The sequence below is a fragment of the Panthera pardus genome, unplaced genomic scaffold (genome assembly GCF_024362965.1).
Source record: "Panthera pardus isolate Hobbes unplaced genomic scaffold, ASM2436296v1 HiC_scaffold_20, whole genome shotgun sequence".
NCBI lineage: Eukaryota > Metazoa > Chordata > Mammalia > Carnivora > Felidae > Panthera > Panthera pardus.
The window spans coordinates 79,417,806-79,438,006 of record NW_026526766.1 but is presented as its reverse complement, the minus strand read 5'-3'; the positions used below and the strand labels follow the sequence as shown (position 1 = coordinate 79,438,006).

Here is a 20,201-nt window from a genome sequence, read left to right as displayed (position 1 = left end):
GAAAGAGAGAGAGGGAGAGAGAATCTCAAGCAGGCTCTGTGCAGTCGGCACGGAGCCCAACGTGGGGCTCCATCCCAGGAACTGTGAAATCATGACCTGAGCTGAAACCAAGAGCTGGACGCTTAACTGACTCAGCCACCCAGGCGTGCCCCAAATTAGTTTTTTTTAAAAAGCCTTGAAGGGGCGCCTGGGTGGCTCAGTCGGTTAAGCGTCCGACTTCGGCTCAGGTCATGATCTCACGGTCCGTGAGTTCGAGCCCTGCGTCGAGCTCTGTGCTGGCAGCTCAGAGCCTGGAGCCTGTTTCAGATTCTGTGTCTCCCTCTGTCTCTCTGACCCTCCCCTGTTCATGCTCTGTCTCTCTCTGTCTCAAAAATAAATAAACATTAAAAAAAAAAAAAGCCTTGAAAAATGCAAACAAATAGGAAAATGGTGGCACGAAAAGAAATTTTTGTGCCTGTGTTCAGGTAGCTGTTTTGTAGTTCAGTACCGTCTGCATCCAGAATTTAGAGAGATAATGGAAATACTAATTAGCAGTATTATTTTATTTAAAAATTATTATTTTAAAAATATTTATTTATTTTGGAGGGAGAGGGGCAGAGAGAGAGGGAGAGAGAGAATCCAAGCATGCTCAGTGATGTCAGCTCAGAGCCTAACCTGGGGCTCGATCCCACAAACCGTGAGATCATGTCCTGAGCCCACATCAGGAGTTGGGTGCTTAACCAACTGAGCCACCCAGGTATCCCTAGCCATTTTATTTTAGCTATGAGAATGCATTTAAATAAAATAAAGAGGTCCTGAATATTAAATCATGCGTGTGTTTTTGGCTCTGAACAATAAATTAAGACTCAGTGACCAAAAGCAAAGGCAAGGTGTTCTAAGTCTCCTGCTGAGAATTATTTTTGTGTCTCCAGCAGCTGTTTCCCCCACCCTACTGTTTGGTAATCATTTGACTTGATGTCACCTGCTTACAAAGAAAACAGACTGGGGAAAAAAGCCACACTAAGCCCAGTGGCATTTAACAGTCGTAGGTGGAATTTGTATTTTTGTTCTTTTTCCCCTTCTCTCCTTCCCTTTTTAAAAGGAAGACAGCTCGGTGGTGAAGTCGAATGAGGAAGAGCACCGGAGTAAAAGGAACCTGGGTTTGAGTGCTGTCTCACCGCTTACAGTAACTCTGTGGTTTTGGGCAGCTCTTTGGTTTCTTTAAGTTCTAGTCTCCCTCTTCATATTCCCTATTCCCGATTCATCCCTGTTCTTGCAAGGTTGTTGTGAAGCTGAGTGCTCATTTAAGGAAAATGTGTGACTGACAAAGGCTGAGACGTTGTAGGTAATAGTAAGTAGTAATTACTTTTATTATGATTAATAATAAGGCTGACCTGGCGATTAAGATAAGCCTTGTGTGAAATGCTTTGCTCTGTTTTAACAACAAACTGTTGTGGTTGAGGAAACTCAGAATTATATCTACCGATAGCCAGGTAAGATGTGACCTTCAGTGGGAGACCTCACTCCATTTAACTTAAAAAGAGAAGTCTTACTCAAAAGAACCAAGGGAAAAACCATTAGAAATCATGAGTTCATTAAAATGACTATGTGGACATCTCCAGAAAATGAACTTAATAAATATTTCTAGTTAATAATAATTAGAAGAGATAGTGGGGGGAAAAATCACACTAACCACTACTGCTGCCACTACCCTTCGTGATAAGAAGTTTAGGATAATCTCACCAAGATATGTATGAAACTCATATACACATATTTTAAATTATGAAATTTGGCTGAGAGATGTAGAGGAAGACTGAATAAGTGGAGAGGCTTACCTGTGCTGACAGTAGAAAAATTGGATATTGTAAGGAATTTTTGATATGGTAACTTTTAGAATAAATGGAATTAATGGGAAAACCACAATAGGATCTTTTTTGGAGGAAATGTGACAGTAGAGTTCAAACAGAAATGTGAATGGCTATCAACTGAAAGAAAAGGTAGAGGACAAAGGAGTAAAACACGTTATAAAGCTGCAGTTGTTAAAACTTTTATTTTTTTTTTTACTGTACTCATACAAGAATAGACAGATCAAGTTAATAGATCAGAATCAGATTCTGATGTCAAAAATGTATTAGTCTATCACATAAAAAGGACCACAGTTTATTTAACCATTCACTGTTTAGGTTCTTTACTTTCTTTCTTTTGTTCTTTCATTCTTTCTTAGTTTCAGGTGTAGAATTTAGTGATTCAACACTTACATGCAACATCCAGTGCTCATCACAAGTGCCCTCCTTCATGCCTGTCACTCATTTAAACCATCCCCCCATCCACCTCCCCTCTGGTAAACATCAGTTTGTTCTCTGTAGTTAAGAGTTTGTTTCTTGGTTTACCCCTCTCTTCTTTTCTCCTCCTATGATCATTTGTTTTGTTTCTTAAATTGCACATGAGTGAAAGCGTTTGTCTTTCTCTGACTGACTTAATTTGCTTCTATCCATGGCATTGCAAATGGCAAGATTTCATTCTTTTTTATGACTCAGTAATATTCCATCACACACACGCACACGCACACGCACACGCACACGCACACACACACACACACACCCACACACACATCTTCTTTATCCATTTATCAGTCAGTGAATACTTAGGCTGTTGTTGATAATGCTGCTATAAACATTGGGGTGCCTGTATCCCTTCAAATTAGTATTTTTGTATCCTTTGGGTAAATACCTAGTAGTGTGATTGCTGGATCATAGGGTAGTTCTATTTTTAACTTTTTGAGGAAACTCCATACATTTAGGTTAATTTCAGTTTTTAGTTATTATGAAGAAACCTGCTGTAAACATTCACTTACACTTACCTGGGAACATAAGTTTTCATTCCTCTTGGATAAATATCTAGGAGTAGAACTGCCGGCTCATATGGTAAGTATAAACTTAAGTTTATAAGAAACTGCCAGATTGTTTTCTAAGCATTCCTATTAGTAACACGTAAGAGTTCTAGTGGCTCAGCACCACTCGCAGCACAGGGCACTGCCAGTTTTTGTAAATTTAGCCCTTCTATTCAGTGTGTAGTAGCATGTCATTATGGTTTCAACTTGCACTTTCCCAATAAGAGATGTGGAGCATCTTTTCAATTTCTTATTCGTGATACATACAACTTCTTTGTTGAAGTGTCTTTTCAGACAGTTTTTAAATTGGGTCATTTTCTTACTGTTAAATTTTGAGAGTTCTTTGTATATTCTTTTTTTATTTAAATATTTTATTTTACTACATTATTATTTTCAATGTTTATTTATTTTTGAGACAGAGAGAGAGACAGGGAGAGAGAGAGGGAGAGAGAGAACGAGAACGTGAGCAGGGGAAGGGCAGAGAGAGAGGGAGACACAGAATCTGAAGCAGGCTCCAAGGCTCTGAGTCAGCACAGAGCCCAACACGGGGCTCAAACTCATGAACCGTGAGATCATGACCTGAGCTGAAGTGGACCTTTAACGAACTGAGCCACTCAGGTGCCCCTATTTTATTTTTTTAAGTTTATTTATTTAAGAGAGACAGAGACAGCATGAGTAGGGGAGTGGCAGAGAGAGAGGGAGAGAGAATCCCAAGTAGGCCTTGCACTGTCAGTGCAGAGCCTGGTGTGGGGCTCGAACTGATGAACCATGAGATCATGACCTGAACCGAAACCAAGAGTCAGACACTCAACCAACTGAGCCACCCAGGTGCCCCTAAAGATGTTGTTTTTAAGTAATCTCTATGTCCAACATGGGACTCGAACCTACAACTCTGAGATCAGGACTTGTATGCTGTACTGACTAAGCCAGCCAGGTGCCCCTATATATCTTGATACAAGTCCTTTGACGGAAATGTGGTTTGCAAATATTCTCCCAGTTGGTGGCCGTGTTTTCATTCTCTTAGTAGTTTTATAAAAAGCAAAAGTTTTAAATTTTAATGAAGTGCAATTTATAAATTTTCCTCTTATGGATCTTGCTTTTGGTGTTGATTCTAAAAGTTCTTTGCCTGCTCAAAATCAATCACATTTTGTGCTATGTTTTCTTCTAGAGGTCTTATAGTTTTACATTTTACTTTTGGGGCTGCGATCTGTTTTGAGTCAATTTTTGAACAAGGTGTGAGTTTAGATCAAAGTTCAGTTTTTTGTTTATGGACGCACTTCTGTTCCAACACCATTTATTGAAAAAATTATCCTTTCCCCATTGAGTTTCTTTACACTTTGTCAAAAATTGGTTGAGGATATTTATGAGGCTCTATTACTGAGCTAATTGTTCCACTGACCTTTGTGTCTGTTCTTTCACCAATAACCCATTGTCTTGATTACTATAGCTTTAAAGTAAGTCTTGAAATCAGTTACTGAAAGTCTTTCAACTTTATTCTTTGGCTATTTGTTTCTTTGCTTTTTAATATTTATTTTAGAGTGAGCTCGTGAATACCTACCAAAAAATCCTGCTGGGATTTTGACTGGGGTTCACTGAATCTATAGATCTAATTGTTATGCTATGTCTGTCTATTTATTTAGGTCTTTTTGCCTTTTTTTTTTTTCCTTTAGTGTCTTATAGTTTTTAGCATAAATATCATGCATGTATTATGTTAGCTTTATCCCTAAGTATTTCATATAGGCAGATGGCAAGAATTATCTACATCTTATAAATTGAGGCACTGAAACTCCAGACTTACTGAAATTCACAGAGCTGGCTAATTAGCAGCAAATTCTGGTCTTAAGATACCCTGGGTCTTTCTAAGTGTTTTTTTTTTCTTGTTTTTATTTTTTTTTATTATTATTTTTAAAAGTGTATTTTGAGAGAGAGATAGAGTGCAGGGGAGGGGCAGAGAGAGAGGGAGAGAGAGAATCCCAAGCTGACAGCACAGAGCCCAATGTGGGGCTCAATCTCACCAACTGTGAGATCAAGACTTGAGCCAAAATTGAGTCGGATGCTTAACTGACTGAGCCAGCCAGATGCTCCTTTTTACTTGTTTATATAGTCAATAGTTTCTTGTAGCGAAAAGACTTGAATTTTGGAGTTATTCAGTCTGGGTTACAATCTGTTTTCCAGCACTGGTTAGTTGTGTGATTCATTTCTGTAAAGACTCACACTCCTCCTTCAGGGCACCTACCACACAGGATTGTGGGATGATAAAGGATGTGAGCATGTGAAGTTTTTAGTGTCATATTGGATGTACATGCAATGCATGCTCAACTTGCATATCAGCTTGGTCATATCAGCTTGGTTATAATTAGTAGTAAAAGCTGGTCGTTACATCCTTTCCCAGAACTTGTCATTTTGTCTCATTAATTAGATGAATTGTCTTTGAATTGTGGAAAACTGGCAGTGAGCCAGGGAAAAGCACTAACGACATGGTCCTTAAGTGTGAGACAGAAAATTTTCTACAAAACCTCTGTCGTTGTTACCCAATTTTTTAAAAAATATTTTTTAATGTTTATTTATTTGTGTGTGTGTGAGAGAGAGAGAGAGAGCGAGTGCGAGCAGGAGCAGGGGAGGGGCAGAGAGAGGAAGAGATAGAATCGGAAGCAGGCTCCAGGCTCTGAGCTGTCAGCACAGAGCCCGATGTGGGGTTTGAACCCATAAACCGTGAAATCACGACCTGAGCCGAAGTCAGACGCCCAACCTACTGAGCCACCCAGGCGCATCCCCCAATGTTTTTTCATGTGTCTTCCATAAAGTAGAAGAAATGTTTTGTGACAGTGAATTGTGACTGGGAATTTTAATGGGTATATTTTTATTTTAAAAGGTAAAGCTTAAAGCTTTTCTTTAAAAGTAGTGGCTTTAAAACTTTCCACGTTTGTGCGAAGTCTGGTTTAATGCAAGAAACTCATCAACTTTAATATTGAATTTCCCAGTTTTGCAAAGATTTGTGACCCTACCCTGGCATAACATAAATGTGAAATGTAATTTGAGTATCAGTGTTATGCTAGGGTAAGACCTTTTATAAAAATAAAAATTCTGTGTTGATAATTCCTCTTCTCTAGAATGAGGCCTTTCCAAGATTCCTTTACTCTAAACCTACAAAGATGGAATATGAGCCGAATAAAAAGTACATTTTGAAAGAAATACACCAGACCCTTAGGAAGTCAGGCCTGTAGTCCAGACAATATTATTGTCATTTTGTATTCTTTTGATGTATGAGCAGAGGTTTGAATTAGGTCTTCCTGCTTGATTCTGACAATTACTTTTCCATTTTTTTTTTTCAATTTGAAAATCAGGAGAGATGTTATTTTTGTAGATACTATCCTAGGTTTGTGGAAAAGAGTGAAGTTTTATGTTGGATAGACTGGGTAGATTCAAAGCTGTTACACTTGCATGTATTTCCCTGGTGTTTGTTTAAATAGAGTAGGTTTTTAACGATGAGTCTCAAAGGAAAAGAAATAATTGTATATGAAAAAGGGATGAGAATCCTATATATCTTTGTATTTTATTTTTTCCTTCTTCTGCTTCATTGTACACAGGAGCAATTATAACCAAAGACTTAAGTTGGAGCCAAAGGGAAAAAAAAAGATTCTACTTCTTTTAGTTAAATATGATTTTAAAGTTTATTTATTTATTTTGAGAGAAAGAGAGAGAGAGAAAACACGTGCTCTAGCAGGGGAGGGGCAGAGAGAGAGGGGGAGACGGAGAATCCCAAGCAGGCTCCGCGCTGTCAGCACAGAGCTGGTCATGGGGCTCGACCTCACGAACTGTGAGATCAGCACCTGAGTCGAGATCAAGAGTCGGATGCTTTAGCCACCTGAGCCACCCAGGCACCCCTTATAATGTTTTAAATCCGAAAATGTTCCATAGCATTTTGTGCAGTAATCAACTGAAGCATTAGTTAATTCTTGCTATCTTAATTGTAACATTAACTTTGAAAAAGACTTGAAGTATCAGTTGGGTCTCGTGTGATGTTAGTGCCACAGTCCAGCTAAATCAGTTACTTGTGGCACAGTTTCTTCTTGCAAAACTTAACAATGTAGGGGCGCCTGGGTGGCTCAGTCGGTTAAGCATCCGACTTCGGCTCAGGTCATGATCTCGCGGTCTGTGAGTTCGAGCCCCGCATCAGGCTCTGTGCTGACAGCTCAGAGCCTGGAGCCTGTTTCTGATTCTGTGTCTCCCTCTCTCTCTGACCCTCCCCCGTTCATGCTGTCTCTCCCTGTCTCAAAAATAAATAAACGTTAAAAAAAAATTTAAAAAAAATTTAACAATGTAGTCTAGTAAAACCTCATTGCTTTTAAAAGAAGTTTTTGTTTATTTTAAAATATACATCCAATAAAATTTACTCATGATATTCAGTTCTATTAATGTTTTAAATTTTGGTACTAAGATTAAGCACTGAGCCTTGATACATTTTAAATACATGTCTTCTAGCTTTTGCTACTTTAACTGTGAACAGAAAATGCAGCAAATGAATATTATAGTACATTTTATATGTCTTTGGACTATGGGGAAGAATGGAAAGTTTTGGAATAGCCTAGAGCAGTTTTTCATATTCTTAATAGATAATTTTTTAATTCTTTCAATATCTAAGGTATTGAAAGCAAGAGTGAAATAATTGTTGAAAGAATGAAAAGGTTCCAGGAACTGAGTTTTGCAAAGGTCTTCCCACAATTTTGCAAGAGGCTATAGATAGAATTTCAGGCTATATTCCTGAACCAGATTCCTGTGAGTACTGTGTTAGTTATATTTACAAGTATTTTCCAGTATCTATGCATAAATGCAATACTTGTTTTGTAATCAGTTTAGTTCAGCAGCAGTGCTGTTACCAATTAACATTTATTTATTCTATGACATTTACATCATGAATTGACTGGGGACACAGTTTTTTCATTTTCTTACCCAAATCTTTCATTTACTGCTTTTATAGTTCTTTTTTATCTGAAAAAGGCTAACACACTATTGTACCAAATTGCTTGAGTCTCCAGACATCGTAGTTAATTACGACACTCAGAAAGGACTTCAAAAAGAGACAGAGAGAGGACACACTAATTGCGACATAGTATCACAATTAATATTTTTTCTAAAATCTACCATCAAAGGAGTTGCAGATACCAAAACACAATTAAAATTCTCTAGAAGATATGAGGGGCTTTTTACTGAGCAGCGACATGAGGTGGTTAAAAGCTGGATGCAGAAAGAAGCCTATGAGGTGTGTAAGAAAAGATCTTTAGGACTCTTAAAAACTGAGAACAAACTGAGGGTTTGTTGGGGGGGAGGGTGGGGAGGGTGGGTGATAGGCACTGAGGAGGGCACCTGTTGGGAGGAGCACTGAGTGTTGTATGGAAACCAGTTTGACACTAAGTTTCATATTAAAAAAAAAAAAAGAAGAAAAGATCTTTAGTAGGTTTAGGGAGATGATCTCTTACCAGGACAGGTGTTTGCACAGAGGGGATGGGAGAGTTTATGGGACTTCTAAACAAAGCTACTCTATATTTATTTTCCATTGCTGAAAATGTCCATCTCTTGGCCCTTGGTAAGGAATGTTTGAAAAAGGGCAGTGTTTGATTTAAATGCAATGATTACTTTGGATACTTTTACTAAAAAATCATCCTGTGAGTTCAAGTTCTCAGAGAAAAATGCCAAGCTACTTACTGTCTCTTCCTTTGGCCTTTATTTATAGTTCCAAGTAGTGTGGACCAGATTTTAGCTCCTTATTCTTCTTTAGGGTTCAGATCATTGTTCTTCAAAGTATTTCATTGCTCTTCAGAAGCCAAACAAAAAGAAAAAGATATTGCCAAAGACTGCCATCTCTCTGCTAACATTTATGTTACTTTTTTCCTAATTATTTCTCTATAGAGCTTTCCCGAGAACCACAGGGCATTGAAAGGAAACCCACAGCTCAAATGATGGAGAATTTACTTCATGTTTACTCTTAGGCAACCAAATGAGATTTTGGCATTTCGTCCAGACTTGTCTGTGATTAGCTTTTGTGTCATCTTCATACTGTTTTGTTGCCATTACCATTCATACTGGTGACTTAACATCAGTCACGTCACCGGCTCCTTTGTGCTGCTCTGCTGTCCCAAGATGCTACCTCATTAAAAAGTCACCACTTCATCTCTTGTTTTTGGCTGTAAGTTCTTCCCACTGCTTCTCTCAATTGACATTCCTTTCTTCTTTTTTATACTGCCTGCCTTCTACTAAATTGCATTATTTCTGCATTAACTCCTGTCTGGTTCCACATAAATGCCAGGAACTGTGAAGGGTCTGAGATTTTCCTCTACTTACAGGCTAACAGGTTATCCTGATGCAGTTTATTGGATATTCATAGTGCTTTGCCTTTATTGCTATTGCTCATGCTAGTCATTTAACTTGGGTCCTTTCATCTGAGGTCCATCCCTGGGATAAGGCCTCAGATTCTGAGCTCCAGACAGGAAAGATGTACACGCTTCCTGGCACTCGGTATGCTTCTCTTCACTTCCTTTACTTTGGTTACTTTGGGGAGGAAAGTTAACATGACAGTGCATTTTGTCTTCATAAGTCAACCCCATTCCTGGCATGAATGCAGTCTCTCTCGCTGAGATATTTGCCTTGTATGCCGCTACTGTTAGGGTGATTAATACAAGAGGCGTAGAACCAGTAAATGCTCTTTTTCTTCCTCTTTGAAACCATAGCCTCAACACTTCCGTTTTCGTCACTGTATTTGTAGGCACCCGTATTGGTAATGAAGCCCAGAATACATAGGATGCCATCTTATTTTCTTCCTAGATAACCCACAACTTGGAGTTCTGAATGTCAGGACACTAATTCTATTTCTTAAACATTGTCAAAAACCGCCATAGAAATAAACCCGATTCTAGGCTTTCTTGTCCACAGGGTATAACAAACAGAGCTGTGGCCTAGGAATCTGACATCTGAATTCTCCCTAGGTTACTTTATCTGCTGTCTCTTTCTTCTCGCTATTGTATTACTTACTGCAGCCCTCCAAACTACCTCCAGCTTAGGTGTTGGGACTAAGTGTTATAGGCACTATATTATGCCCTGTTTACAGATAAGAAAAGGGAGGCATAAGGGGTTAGTTAACTTGTCTAAGGTCATAAGGTTAGTAAGTGAGAGAGCTGTAAATGGAAGCCTGTAGCTGTCTGCCTCTACGTCTGTGCTCATAACTGCTACACTTTACTGCCTCTTCAAATTACTGGCATACTATAGGTAGTAGCTGTTGTTACAGATTCACACTGGGGTAATAGAATTAGAGTTTATGGAGGAGTAAGTTTCAGCTGATTCTTGAAAGAGGGGAGAGGTTTGAGTATGTGGAGAGGAGAGAGCATTTCAACGGGGACAGAATGAACAAAGGTCCAAAGATGAAACTAAGAAGAATATGTTCAGAGGATATTGAAGACATTGACTTGGTTCCATATAAGTATTAACTACCCAGTGAACTCGGTTAGTACTGAAGTTTACCCATTACAACTTTAATGAAAAACAAACAAACAACCAGTTTTTTCCCCAAAGGTTTTAGATTTATTACATTCCTATAAAAATATACGACTCACCTTACCCCACTGAATGGGAACACTGATTTGGGTTTCAGATGGAAGTACATTAGCAAGGAAATAGTAGAATAAAACTCTCAGTCTTAGAGTTTTTACTTAACCTGTTCATTTTTCTTGAGCTAGGTCTGCCCACGCCAGCACAATTTGGTTAGTTTTACTTGTGATGAAACTGGTCCAGCAGGAGGAATTAGATGTATATTGAAATTGTGCCACATTTGGAAGAAAAATGTTATTTTAAGCGTTCTGGTCATTTTTGGTGGAGTGAAGGTCTTACCATGAAGTTGTCGTTGGCAGGTTTTCAGACCACTAGACATGGCTTCCTTATTTACAAAAATCACACACACACACACACACACACACACACACACACACACACACCAGAAACTAGAAATAATGTGAAAACAAGTAAGTCTGGCAAAGAATTGTCATTCTAGTGTAGCCTAGTAAAAATAAGAAAGTTGACTGAGATGGGAAGCTGATACCTTTCCTAAGTTTGGGGCTAAAGAAATCTTGAATTCCTCTCTGGGATTTGTAACTAATTTACTACCCTTGAATTATGCGTAAGGTAAATCACTTACCAATATATGTATATTGATTCATTTGACCTATTTACAAATTAGAAGAGATGGAAAGAGCAGGGAGGTTGGGTGACCCCAAAAGTTAGGAACTGAAGAAGTGTGGGAGGTATAGAGTTGGTATGGATGTGGCCAAGTGGGAGTTTCTCTGTGGAATCCTTTGCTTTGACTCGTGTGGATAAGCTGCTTGTGATGACATTAAGAATTTTAATTTCCGAGACTCCTGGATGGCCTTGTTGGTTAAGCATCTGACACTTGATTTCAGCTCAGGTCACAATCTCAGGTTGTGGGATTAAGCCCTGTATCGGGCTCCGCTAAGTGTAGAGCCTACTTAAGATTCTCTCTGTCCCCCTCTCTCTGCACCCCCCCCCCCCCCCACATGCACTTTCTTTCTCTTTCTCTCTTAAAAAAAAAAAAGGAGAATTTTAATTTCCTCTTCGAGACTAGAGGAGCAAACTCCTTTATAACATTCTGTTTAAGACCCTGGATTTGCAATTATTCAGTAACTTTTTAAAAACCATCAGGGGCGCCTGGGTTGCTCAGTTGGTTAAGTGTCTGACTTCAGCTCAGATCATGATCTCATGGTTTGTGAGTTTGAGCCCCATGTCAGGCTCTGTGCTGACAGTGTGGGACCTGGAGCCTGCTTTGGATTCTGTGTCTCCCTCTCTCTCTCTCTCTGCCCCTCCCCCGCTCATACTCTGTCTCTCTCTCTTTCTCAAAACTGAATAAACCTTTAAAAAAAAACCATCAAAAATTGGCTCAGGTTGTGACCTCAGTTTGTGAGCCCGCATTGGTCACTGTGCCAACAGCCTGCTTGGGATTCTCTCTCTCCCTCTCCCTCTGCCTCTCCCCTGCTTGTGTGCATACTCTCTCTCAAAAAAATAAACATTTAAAAAAAATTGTTGTGGGGCGCCTGGGTGGCTCAGTCGGTTAAGCAGCCGACTTCGGCTCAGGTCACGATCTCGCGGTCCGTGAGTTCGAGCCCCGCGTCGGGCTCTGGGCTGATGGCTCAGAGCCTGGAGCCTGCTTCGGATTCTGTGTCTGCCTCTCTCTCTGCCCCTTCCCCGTTCATGCTCTGTCTCTTTCTGTCTCAAAAATAAATAAAGGTTAAAAAAAAAATAAAATAAAAAATTGTCGCAAATGACATTAAATATTTTTTCCAAGCTAAATTTTTGTCCATATAATGCCATTTCATACAGTGCCTTACCTACTCAGAAGTGTAATTTGTACCATAGATTTTTTGGGGGGGCCGTTAAACCTAGATTTATAGCTGTTTTGGAGTCGGGGCTATTCCTAAACTGTGTACAAGGTTTTATTTTATCTGCAGTTGACTTTACTTGTTTTTGACATGCTTACAAAGTCCTGTGTTGATACTGTGTCAAGCCATGTTGAAAATACTTTCTTGATTAAATGAGTGTAAACAATAGCAAAAACCAAATTTGAGCCGACCTTTAACTATATCTACATTGAAAGGCTAAAGCCAAGGACCTCTAAATATTTTCATCCAAAGAACTCTTTGAAATGTAGCTAAAGGAAAGTTTATTTTCCAAATCTTGTAACTTAGGAAAGAGATTTAAACTGTGATTGGTTTTAGCCCACTGATCAGGACGACTGTGTAAACTTCCTTGTCTAGGATTTATTGTTCGTCCTCTTCCTTACCTTAAAGTTTCAATTCTCTATTAATTCCTTCCTCGAAAGAACACATTAGTTTATGATTCCAGCTGTAGCACGATTTTGTCTGACCTGTGTAAGTTACCACAGTTAACCATTTGAGCCTTAGGCTTTTGCGGCTGTACAATGGGGCTATTTATTATTCAACATGTTGTCATTTCCAGCATGTGCTGTCTGTGCCATGGAGGTAAGCATAGGCCCTGCCTTTGGAGGTTTCCAGTCCAGAAAAACTTAGTGGTATACAGGAACCACCCCCAATCCAATACACACACTGTAAAAGGTGAAAAGGTAAAAGGTAAAGGGCTAGAAGATGAAGAGTACCGGCAAGGACACTGAGAATGTTAGCTTTATAATTAGGAATGGTGTATAGTTTTACCTACTTTACTTATTTCCCATTTGAAACAGACTAAACGGGATAGAAAGTGAATTTGAACTAGAATCGATTTTAGCCACCCTAACACAACCGTCGTGAACATTTATCCGGAAGAATAAACTAGAGTTCATTTTATTAAGAAAGCGTTACATCTTAGTTAATAATGTCTCTTTCCTTCTGTCCTTACAGAATATGTATGTAACTGCTCTGTGGTGGGAAGTCTGGATGTGAATCGCTGCAGCCAGACCACAGGGCAGTGTGAGTGCCAGCCACATTATCAAGGGCTTCACTGCGACATCTGCAGGGAGGGCTTTCACCTGAATCGCACGTCTGGGCTCTGCCTGCCGTGTGACTGTAGTCCACACGGAGCCCTCAGCATACTCTGCAGCAGGTAAGCAGCAGAGGGGGGAGGTGAAGTTATTTCATCAAGAGAAGGAAAAGGCGCTGGCTCTCCAGGACCAGACTGGTTTAAATAAAGAGGGAGGGGGGCATAGGTTTAGAAAACATTTAATAAACTTTTATCTCCTCACTTTGGAAATGATATTTAATAGCAGAATTAAGAAACCTCTAATTCACTGATAGAGTTCTTCAAAAGCCCCTGGGTCACCAATTTTGCTTTGTGATAATTTCTCTAAATTTCATGGGGAGAAAAAAATCATTGAGAAAGCAGTCTCCTTTCTGGAAGTGATAACTTCCTGGCATTTCCAGTGGAAATATTCTTGTTATGTTAATTCACATGCCATTGGAGTTTCAGGAAACTTACTCTTTATTTTTTCTCTTATCAAAATTCTGGAGCTGTTTCTCTGCACGTCTAAGGCTTACTGTCGGTCATATCCGAATTTCTCTAACTAGTGGGGAAAAGACTGGTTTCGCCCGCACGTTTTGGGGATGAAACTTGATTAAACAAGAATTGTCTGGAAATTGCCTTTAAAATAGTATGTTATTTGGAAGTGACTTAATACAGTAGAACAGTGTCCCATAATCTGAGGATTTGCCTTCTCTGACACTGAATGTAATTATTCTTTGACCTAGTATGAGGCACCTAGCTTTTTGTGGACCCCAAGTCAGAACACTGAAGAGACAGTGTTATGTAATGAAAAGAACACAATCTTTAAAATCAATCTGACTTGGGTGTAGATCCAGGATCTGTTGCCACTTAGGAGCTTTGTGCTTTCAGCAAGTTATTTCATTTCTCTGAGCCTCAGTTTCTTTTCAGGGTTGTTGTGAAGGTTAAATAAATAGATGTATGTAAAATGCCTAGCACACATCACACAATGCATTCTGTTTTGTTTTAATTTCAAGGGAATATTGTTGGCTTAAATGAGAGAGTATTTTTATAGAACTTTTATCTCCTTGGCAGAAAAGTTTCTTTATACTAGGAGTAGCTATCTTGCTTTATAAATCATATTGTACTATTATGCAATATTGTATCATAGTGTACTTCTACTAAAAATATAGATGTGGGGCACCTCGGTGGCTCAGTTGGTTAGGTGTCTGACTCTTGACCTTAGCTCAGGTCTTGATCTCAGGGTTGTGAGTTCAGGCTCCATGTTGGGCTCCACACGTGGCATGGAGCCTACTTAAAAAAAAAAAGGGGGGGGGGGCGCCTGGGTGGCTCACTTGGTTGAGTGTCCGACTTCGGCTCAGGTCATGATCTTGCGGTCTGTGGGTTCGAGCCCCGCGTCGGGCTCTGTGCTGCCAGCTCAGAGCCTGGGGCCTGCTTCGGATTCTGTGTCTCCCTCCCTGCTCCTTCCCCCTCACACACTCTGTCAAAAATACGCAAACATAAAAAATATTTTTAAAAAAATACGTGAACTTGATTAAGAAGTTTATAACTTCAAATGCAACAATAATCGATGCTTATGACCATTAGTATTTTAAAATAGTTGTTTGTTTTAATCTTCACAACTCTTTACATAGGTTATTAAATCATAAGGATACTAAGTGGCAGAGGACGCATTCCCAGTTAGGATTCCAAACCCAGTGAGTGTTCTTATCACCATGCCATACTGCTTCCATAATGAGAAAGCTGGTAATCATTCTGTTATTTGAAGCTGAGAATACAGCAGTCGCTTATCATTGTTCCCTTCGGTCCGCTAAAAGCATGCCTGCGCATCACATTCAGAAGGCTCACCTTTCTTACCATTTTAAAAGATGAGATTTGGAGAAGTTAGTTCATTCTGATATCCAATGGCATGTCTGCTGCTTCCTTTAGAATAAGATTCTGCAAATACATTTTTTCTTGAGTACTTTGGAGAGAGAAAACCGTGTTTACTTCTAGGCCAAACTGCTGTCTTAGAGGAGAAAGAAGTAAGGGGAGGATTGAGAGAGAGTTTTAAAAGCTGGAGAGGAGGGGAAAATTCTAAAATTCTAAATTCTAAAATTCATGTAATATCTTACTCTTTTCATTGATCTTTTATAAATTTTTTCTGTTTTATTTTCCCCTGACAGTTCAGGTCATTAGCTTACATCGGCTAAACGCTATTCTGAAAATAGGTCGTAACTAGAGAGTAGTGGAAAAATGCTTTGGCCTGGTAACTCCAGGATCCAGGGCAGGGGGTCTGTAAACTGCAGCCATGAACCAAATCCAGTCGGCTGCCTGTTTTCGTAAATAAAGTGTCATTGGAACACAGGTGCCTTCATTTGTCTACACATTATCCACGACTGCTTTTGTGCTCCAGTGACTAGTTACAAAAGAGACCATGTGGGCTACAAGCCTAAAATATTTACTGTCTGGCTCTTTAAGAAAAAGTTTGCCAAGCCCTGGTTTAGGGTTCCAATCCTCGTAGATATTTCTGGGTAACCATGGAGCTTTGGGAAAATCACTACTTTTTTAAAAGCATTTGTCTTTTCATTTGTGAAGCAGTGGTAATAATCTATGTCCTATTTCTCTCCTGAATATAGTTGTTTTGTCTTAAGGATCAAACAAGAAAATGCATGTGTAAATTTTTACAATCTACACATTCTGGACAGACAATAAAAATAGTACTAGAAGCCATTTATTGAGCATGTACTGTGAGCTAGGGCACTGTGCTACCTGCTTTATGTGCATTATCTCATTTAATTTTCAAAAAACTCCCTTGAGGAGAGCACTATTATTCTCCCACTTTGAATATGAAAATTTTGATGTTTAGGGGGATTGTTAACTTGCGTAAGTTTGTATACGACAGCTACCATTCAATCCAGTTGAACAAATGTAATAAGCAAGTGCTTATTCTGTGAGGCAGAATGACTCCACAATTACACAATTGTTTTTCTTAGTAGAAAACGTCTTGGTATTTAACACTCAAATATCCTAGCATGTTCTTTTCTCTTGATTCAATGTGTTTTGGCTGCTGGTTATAGAAGAAAAATTTGTATTTGTATCCCAGAAACTCAATAATGCCATATACAGCATTTTAAACAAAGTGACACGTGGCAAGTCTTGTGTTAAATTCCAAGCATAGGGGTGCCTGGGTGGCTCGGTCGGTTAAGCGTCTGAGTTCGGCTCAGGTCATGATCTCACAGCTAGTGGTTTCGAGACCCGTGTCAGGCTCCGTGCTGACAGCGCAGAGCCTGGAGCCTGCTTTGGCTTCTGTGTGTCTCTCGCTCTCTGCCCCTCCCCCACTTGTGCTCTGTCTCTCAAAAATAAATAAAAATTAAAGAAAAAAAAAATTCCAAGCATAATTGCTAGAATGTCAGTATCACATGTAGATGGTTTGTAAAGTGCATCTCAGGTCAACAAAGAGACGCGCAGTATGTTACTGTGTATAAGACAACTGTTAGCAACCAGTTCCTTTTGGTCAGGAAGTGATGTTTTGAGCATTTTACATCCTAACAAGGGAGTCTGTTACTTATATGTAGGTGCTTTACTGTGTTTTAGTTACACTTTAGGAAGTTTGTTAGTAGTTTTGGGGTTGATATGTAACGAATTATAATTATTTTCATTTGAAATATTGGAAAATAGGTTCTTTGTTAGCATTTCATGTAGAATATATGATTTTCGGTGATGGATGATTGATGCTAAACAGGAGGTGGAAGATATCCGTATTTTATTATTATTATTACTTGATCTGCATGGACTATTTTCCATATATAACCAATGGGTTCTATTATCCTTAGTAGGTCTTTTTTTTAATGAGTAATGTGCGATTTTATATTATCTGCATACAAAGTATGCTGATTTCTCATATCCTTTACTGTCATCTTCTAATTGGCATCTGGAAGGACCTTGCTTCCCCCATAGCCCTTAAATGTGATGTGTTTCTCTCTCTCACTATTATCTCTGGACCCGGAGTTCGAATAGATATCTTCCTTGCTTCCCTTTGCCACTTCCAGAGTCCTCTCCTTTCTTCCTTATGCTCTCCTTTTGTCCTTTCTTTTCCCTAAAAACCCCACCTCCGAAGCTCATAGCAACATGGCATGCTGTTCTACCTCCTTGTTGCAGTTCCCTCTACCAGGTCCTACCCCTTATTTCTCATACATGGCCCACTGTTGTCTCTATCGCTCCATCTGTCAAAATTCTGGACGATTTCAGTATCTATAGATGATCCCAACAATGCTTTGGCCTTTCAGCTTCTTGACCTCTTTTCCAACAAGCCTTCCTCTGTGCTCCCACCGATCTTTATTTGTTTTACTTGCCCTATCTCTTGATTGCCCATGGCCCCAATGATAGATGTATTACGTTTTTTTGTGGTAAATCTGTAATCCTTTTCTATGGGTTACTGCAGAGCAATATTTAATTTAAAAAATTTTTAACAGTGTTATTTCAGGCAACTTGTCAGAACAAGCGGTGTATCACTAAAGTCATTCAAAAACCTGTACTTAGAGGAAGTCTTTAGAAGGAAGGCCCAGGGGCTCTAAATCCAGCCATACATGACATTTCTTACTACCAGAAAGGAAGTTAAATTGACATAAGACCAGAGGAACAGAAATGGGAAGTCACAAGACTGTGTACTTTGGCAAGAGCATATGGGTGAACTATGAGGAAAAACCTCTGTATTCTGCTCTGTTATAAATTATATATGAGTTAAGGAAATAGCAAATTGTAGGCAAGTAGTATGTGTGTGTGTGTGTAGTGAAAAGGAAGTGGAATCTGAAAATTGTGACTTTGATTCTATTCTTGGTTTAGCCTCTTACTGTATGACCTTGATGAAGATATCTGATCTCTCTGAGCCTCAATGTTTCCATCTGTAAAATAGGATTAGTGTATGTGACATGAGGATTTTTGTGAAACTTAACTTGTGTGTGTGTTTGTCCACTTACATTGTGACTGGCACATAGATTCAGCTCAGTAACTCCCAGGAATTGAATCTATTTTTTCTTTTTGAAACATGAGGAATAGAATTGGTGAGTCACAAAAGAGGAGGATCCAACCTGTGTTGGAATATTTGTTTTTGTTGGTAGGCTAAGGAAGCAATTGTTCATTCTAACAGAAAAAAAGTTTAAATTATTTTCTCCCATTTTCATAAACATATTAAGCCTCTTAAAATCGGACAATCTATATTCTAGAACAATAATAATAGTTAAAGTTAATTGAACACATGCTAGGCACTGTCCGAAGCCCTTTGCATGTAACAGTTGATTTAATTGCCACAGCAGGCACTATTATTATAATTCTCACTTGCACAGGAAAAAAACAATCAGAAGTTAGGTACTTTGCCTAACTTACTAGGTAATAGCCAATAAGTAAAAGTGTTGGGGTTGAAATATTTGCAACTTGGATCTGGAGTTTGGGATATATTATATAATTACAAAAATTGTATATTAGATTATAGAATTGGTGACTCACAAAGAGGGGCAAAAATTTTGGAGTAAAACTATTGCTTTTGCTCTTGTCTAGAAGCCTATAATCTATGCTAGACTGAAGTGTACAAAACTAGAATCCAGTATAAAACAGCTTATAAATATATGCTGAATTTCTAAGTAGAATACAGTAGGAAAGGTATAAACTGAAGTAATAAGGACACAGGCTTTCCAGAGGAGGTGGGAACTGAGATATGCTTCCAAGTTATGATTTGGGAAGGCAGAGGACTGAGAAGGAGACCTGTCAGGGGCGCCTGGGTGGCTCACTTGGTTAAGCGTCCAACTTCAGCTCAGGTCATGATCTCACAGCTTGTGAGTTCAAGTCCCGCGTTGGGCTCTGTGCTGACGGCTCAGAGCCTGGAGCCTGCTTCGGATTCTGTGTCTCCCTCTCTCTCTGCCCCTACCCTGCTTGTGCTGTCTCTCATAAATGAATAAATGGTAAAAATAAAAAATTAAAAAATAAAAAAAAAAAGGAGACCTATCAGGAGAGAAAAAAAAAAAAAAACACCTGTGCAAATTTAAGTGAATTTCCTGAGATTATACAATGGAATGAGAAATCTGATCTCCTAACACCTACTTAAATTCTTATCTGTTTCCACCTCCCTGTTCTCTTTTTAAAAATAAATAGAAGTAGAAAAGTGGACACAATTTCCATCCTGATTCTCTCATACATCTAACGCCCATGGAACAAACGGCTGGCTTTCAAAAAATTCATCTCCCTGTGCCTTATGCCCCTGTACTTTCAGCGGGAGTTGCCCCAGTGAGGGTAGAACTTGGCCACAGGAGCCAGATGTGGGTTGAGCAACGTCTTTATGTGCAAACACAGAGTCCTTTATATACTGACAGATGGCCGCCCCCTCACAGCACCATTGGTGTTCCAACCTGTTTAATTGGGAAGGAGTTGGTCTACAATATCTCAACTTTCCATTTTTGCTTTTGCAATGCATTTCTAATGTTTTCCTGATTTATATTTGGACCTATGTCTAATAAGTGAATGGAGAAATCAGATAGCATTTTTGTCTCACGCCTCTTGCCTAGTGAGAGCCTGGGTCTCTTAATATGGCCCTTAAAATATTGTTAGGGCTGGCTTTATATGTAGACAGTTATATACTTATTTGAGATTTTTTTTAATGCATTCATAGCGGGCGAGTATACAAGGTGCATGATTTTAGACTGTCTCTGTAAGACAACAGAGAAGTTCTGTAGTGGTGTAATATCCTTTTACGTAAAATCTGTGGTTGCTTCTGTACAGTGAGTATATTTTGAAATGTTTACTATTTTGAATTTTAATCATGGGAATATGCCCCGGGACAGAAGGCAGAATT

At 39.1% G+C, this 20,201-nt stretch overlaps 1 protein-coding gene across 1 annotated transcript in view; it reads left to right on the top strand.

The window, feature by feature from the left end:
• The window catches only part of MEGF9 (multiple EGF like domains 9), an 89,302-nt gene that overhangs the window by 32,107 nt on the left and 36,994 nt on the right, over nt 1-20,201 (top strand). The window contains exon 2 of the mRNA XM_019454017.2: nt 13,282-13,483. Coding sequence (XP_019309562.2) covers nt 13,282-13,483 — 202 coding nt within the window. The remainder of the gene's footprint in view (nt 1-13,281; nt 13,484-20,201) is intronic.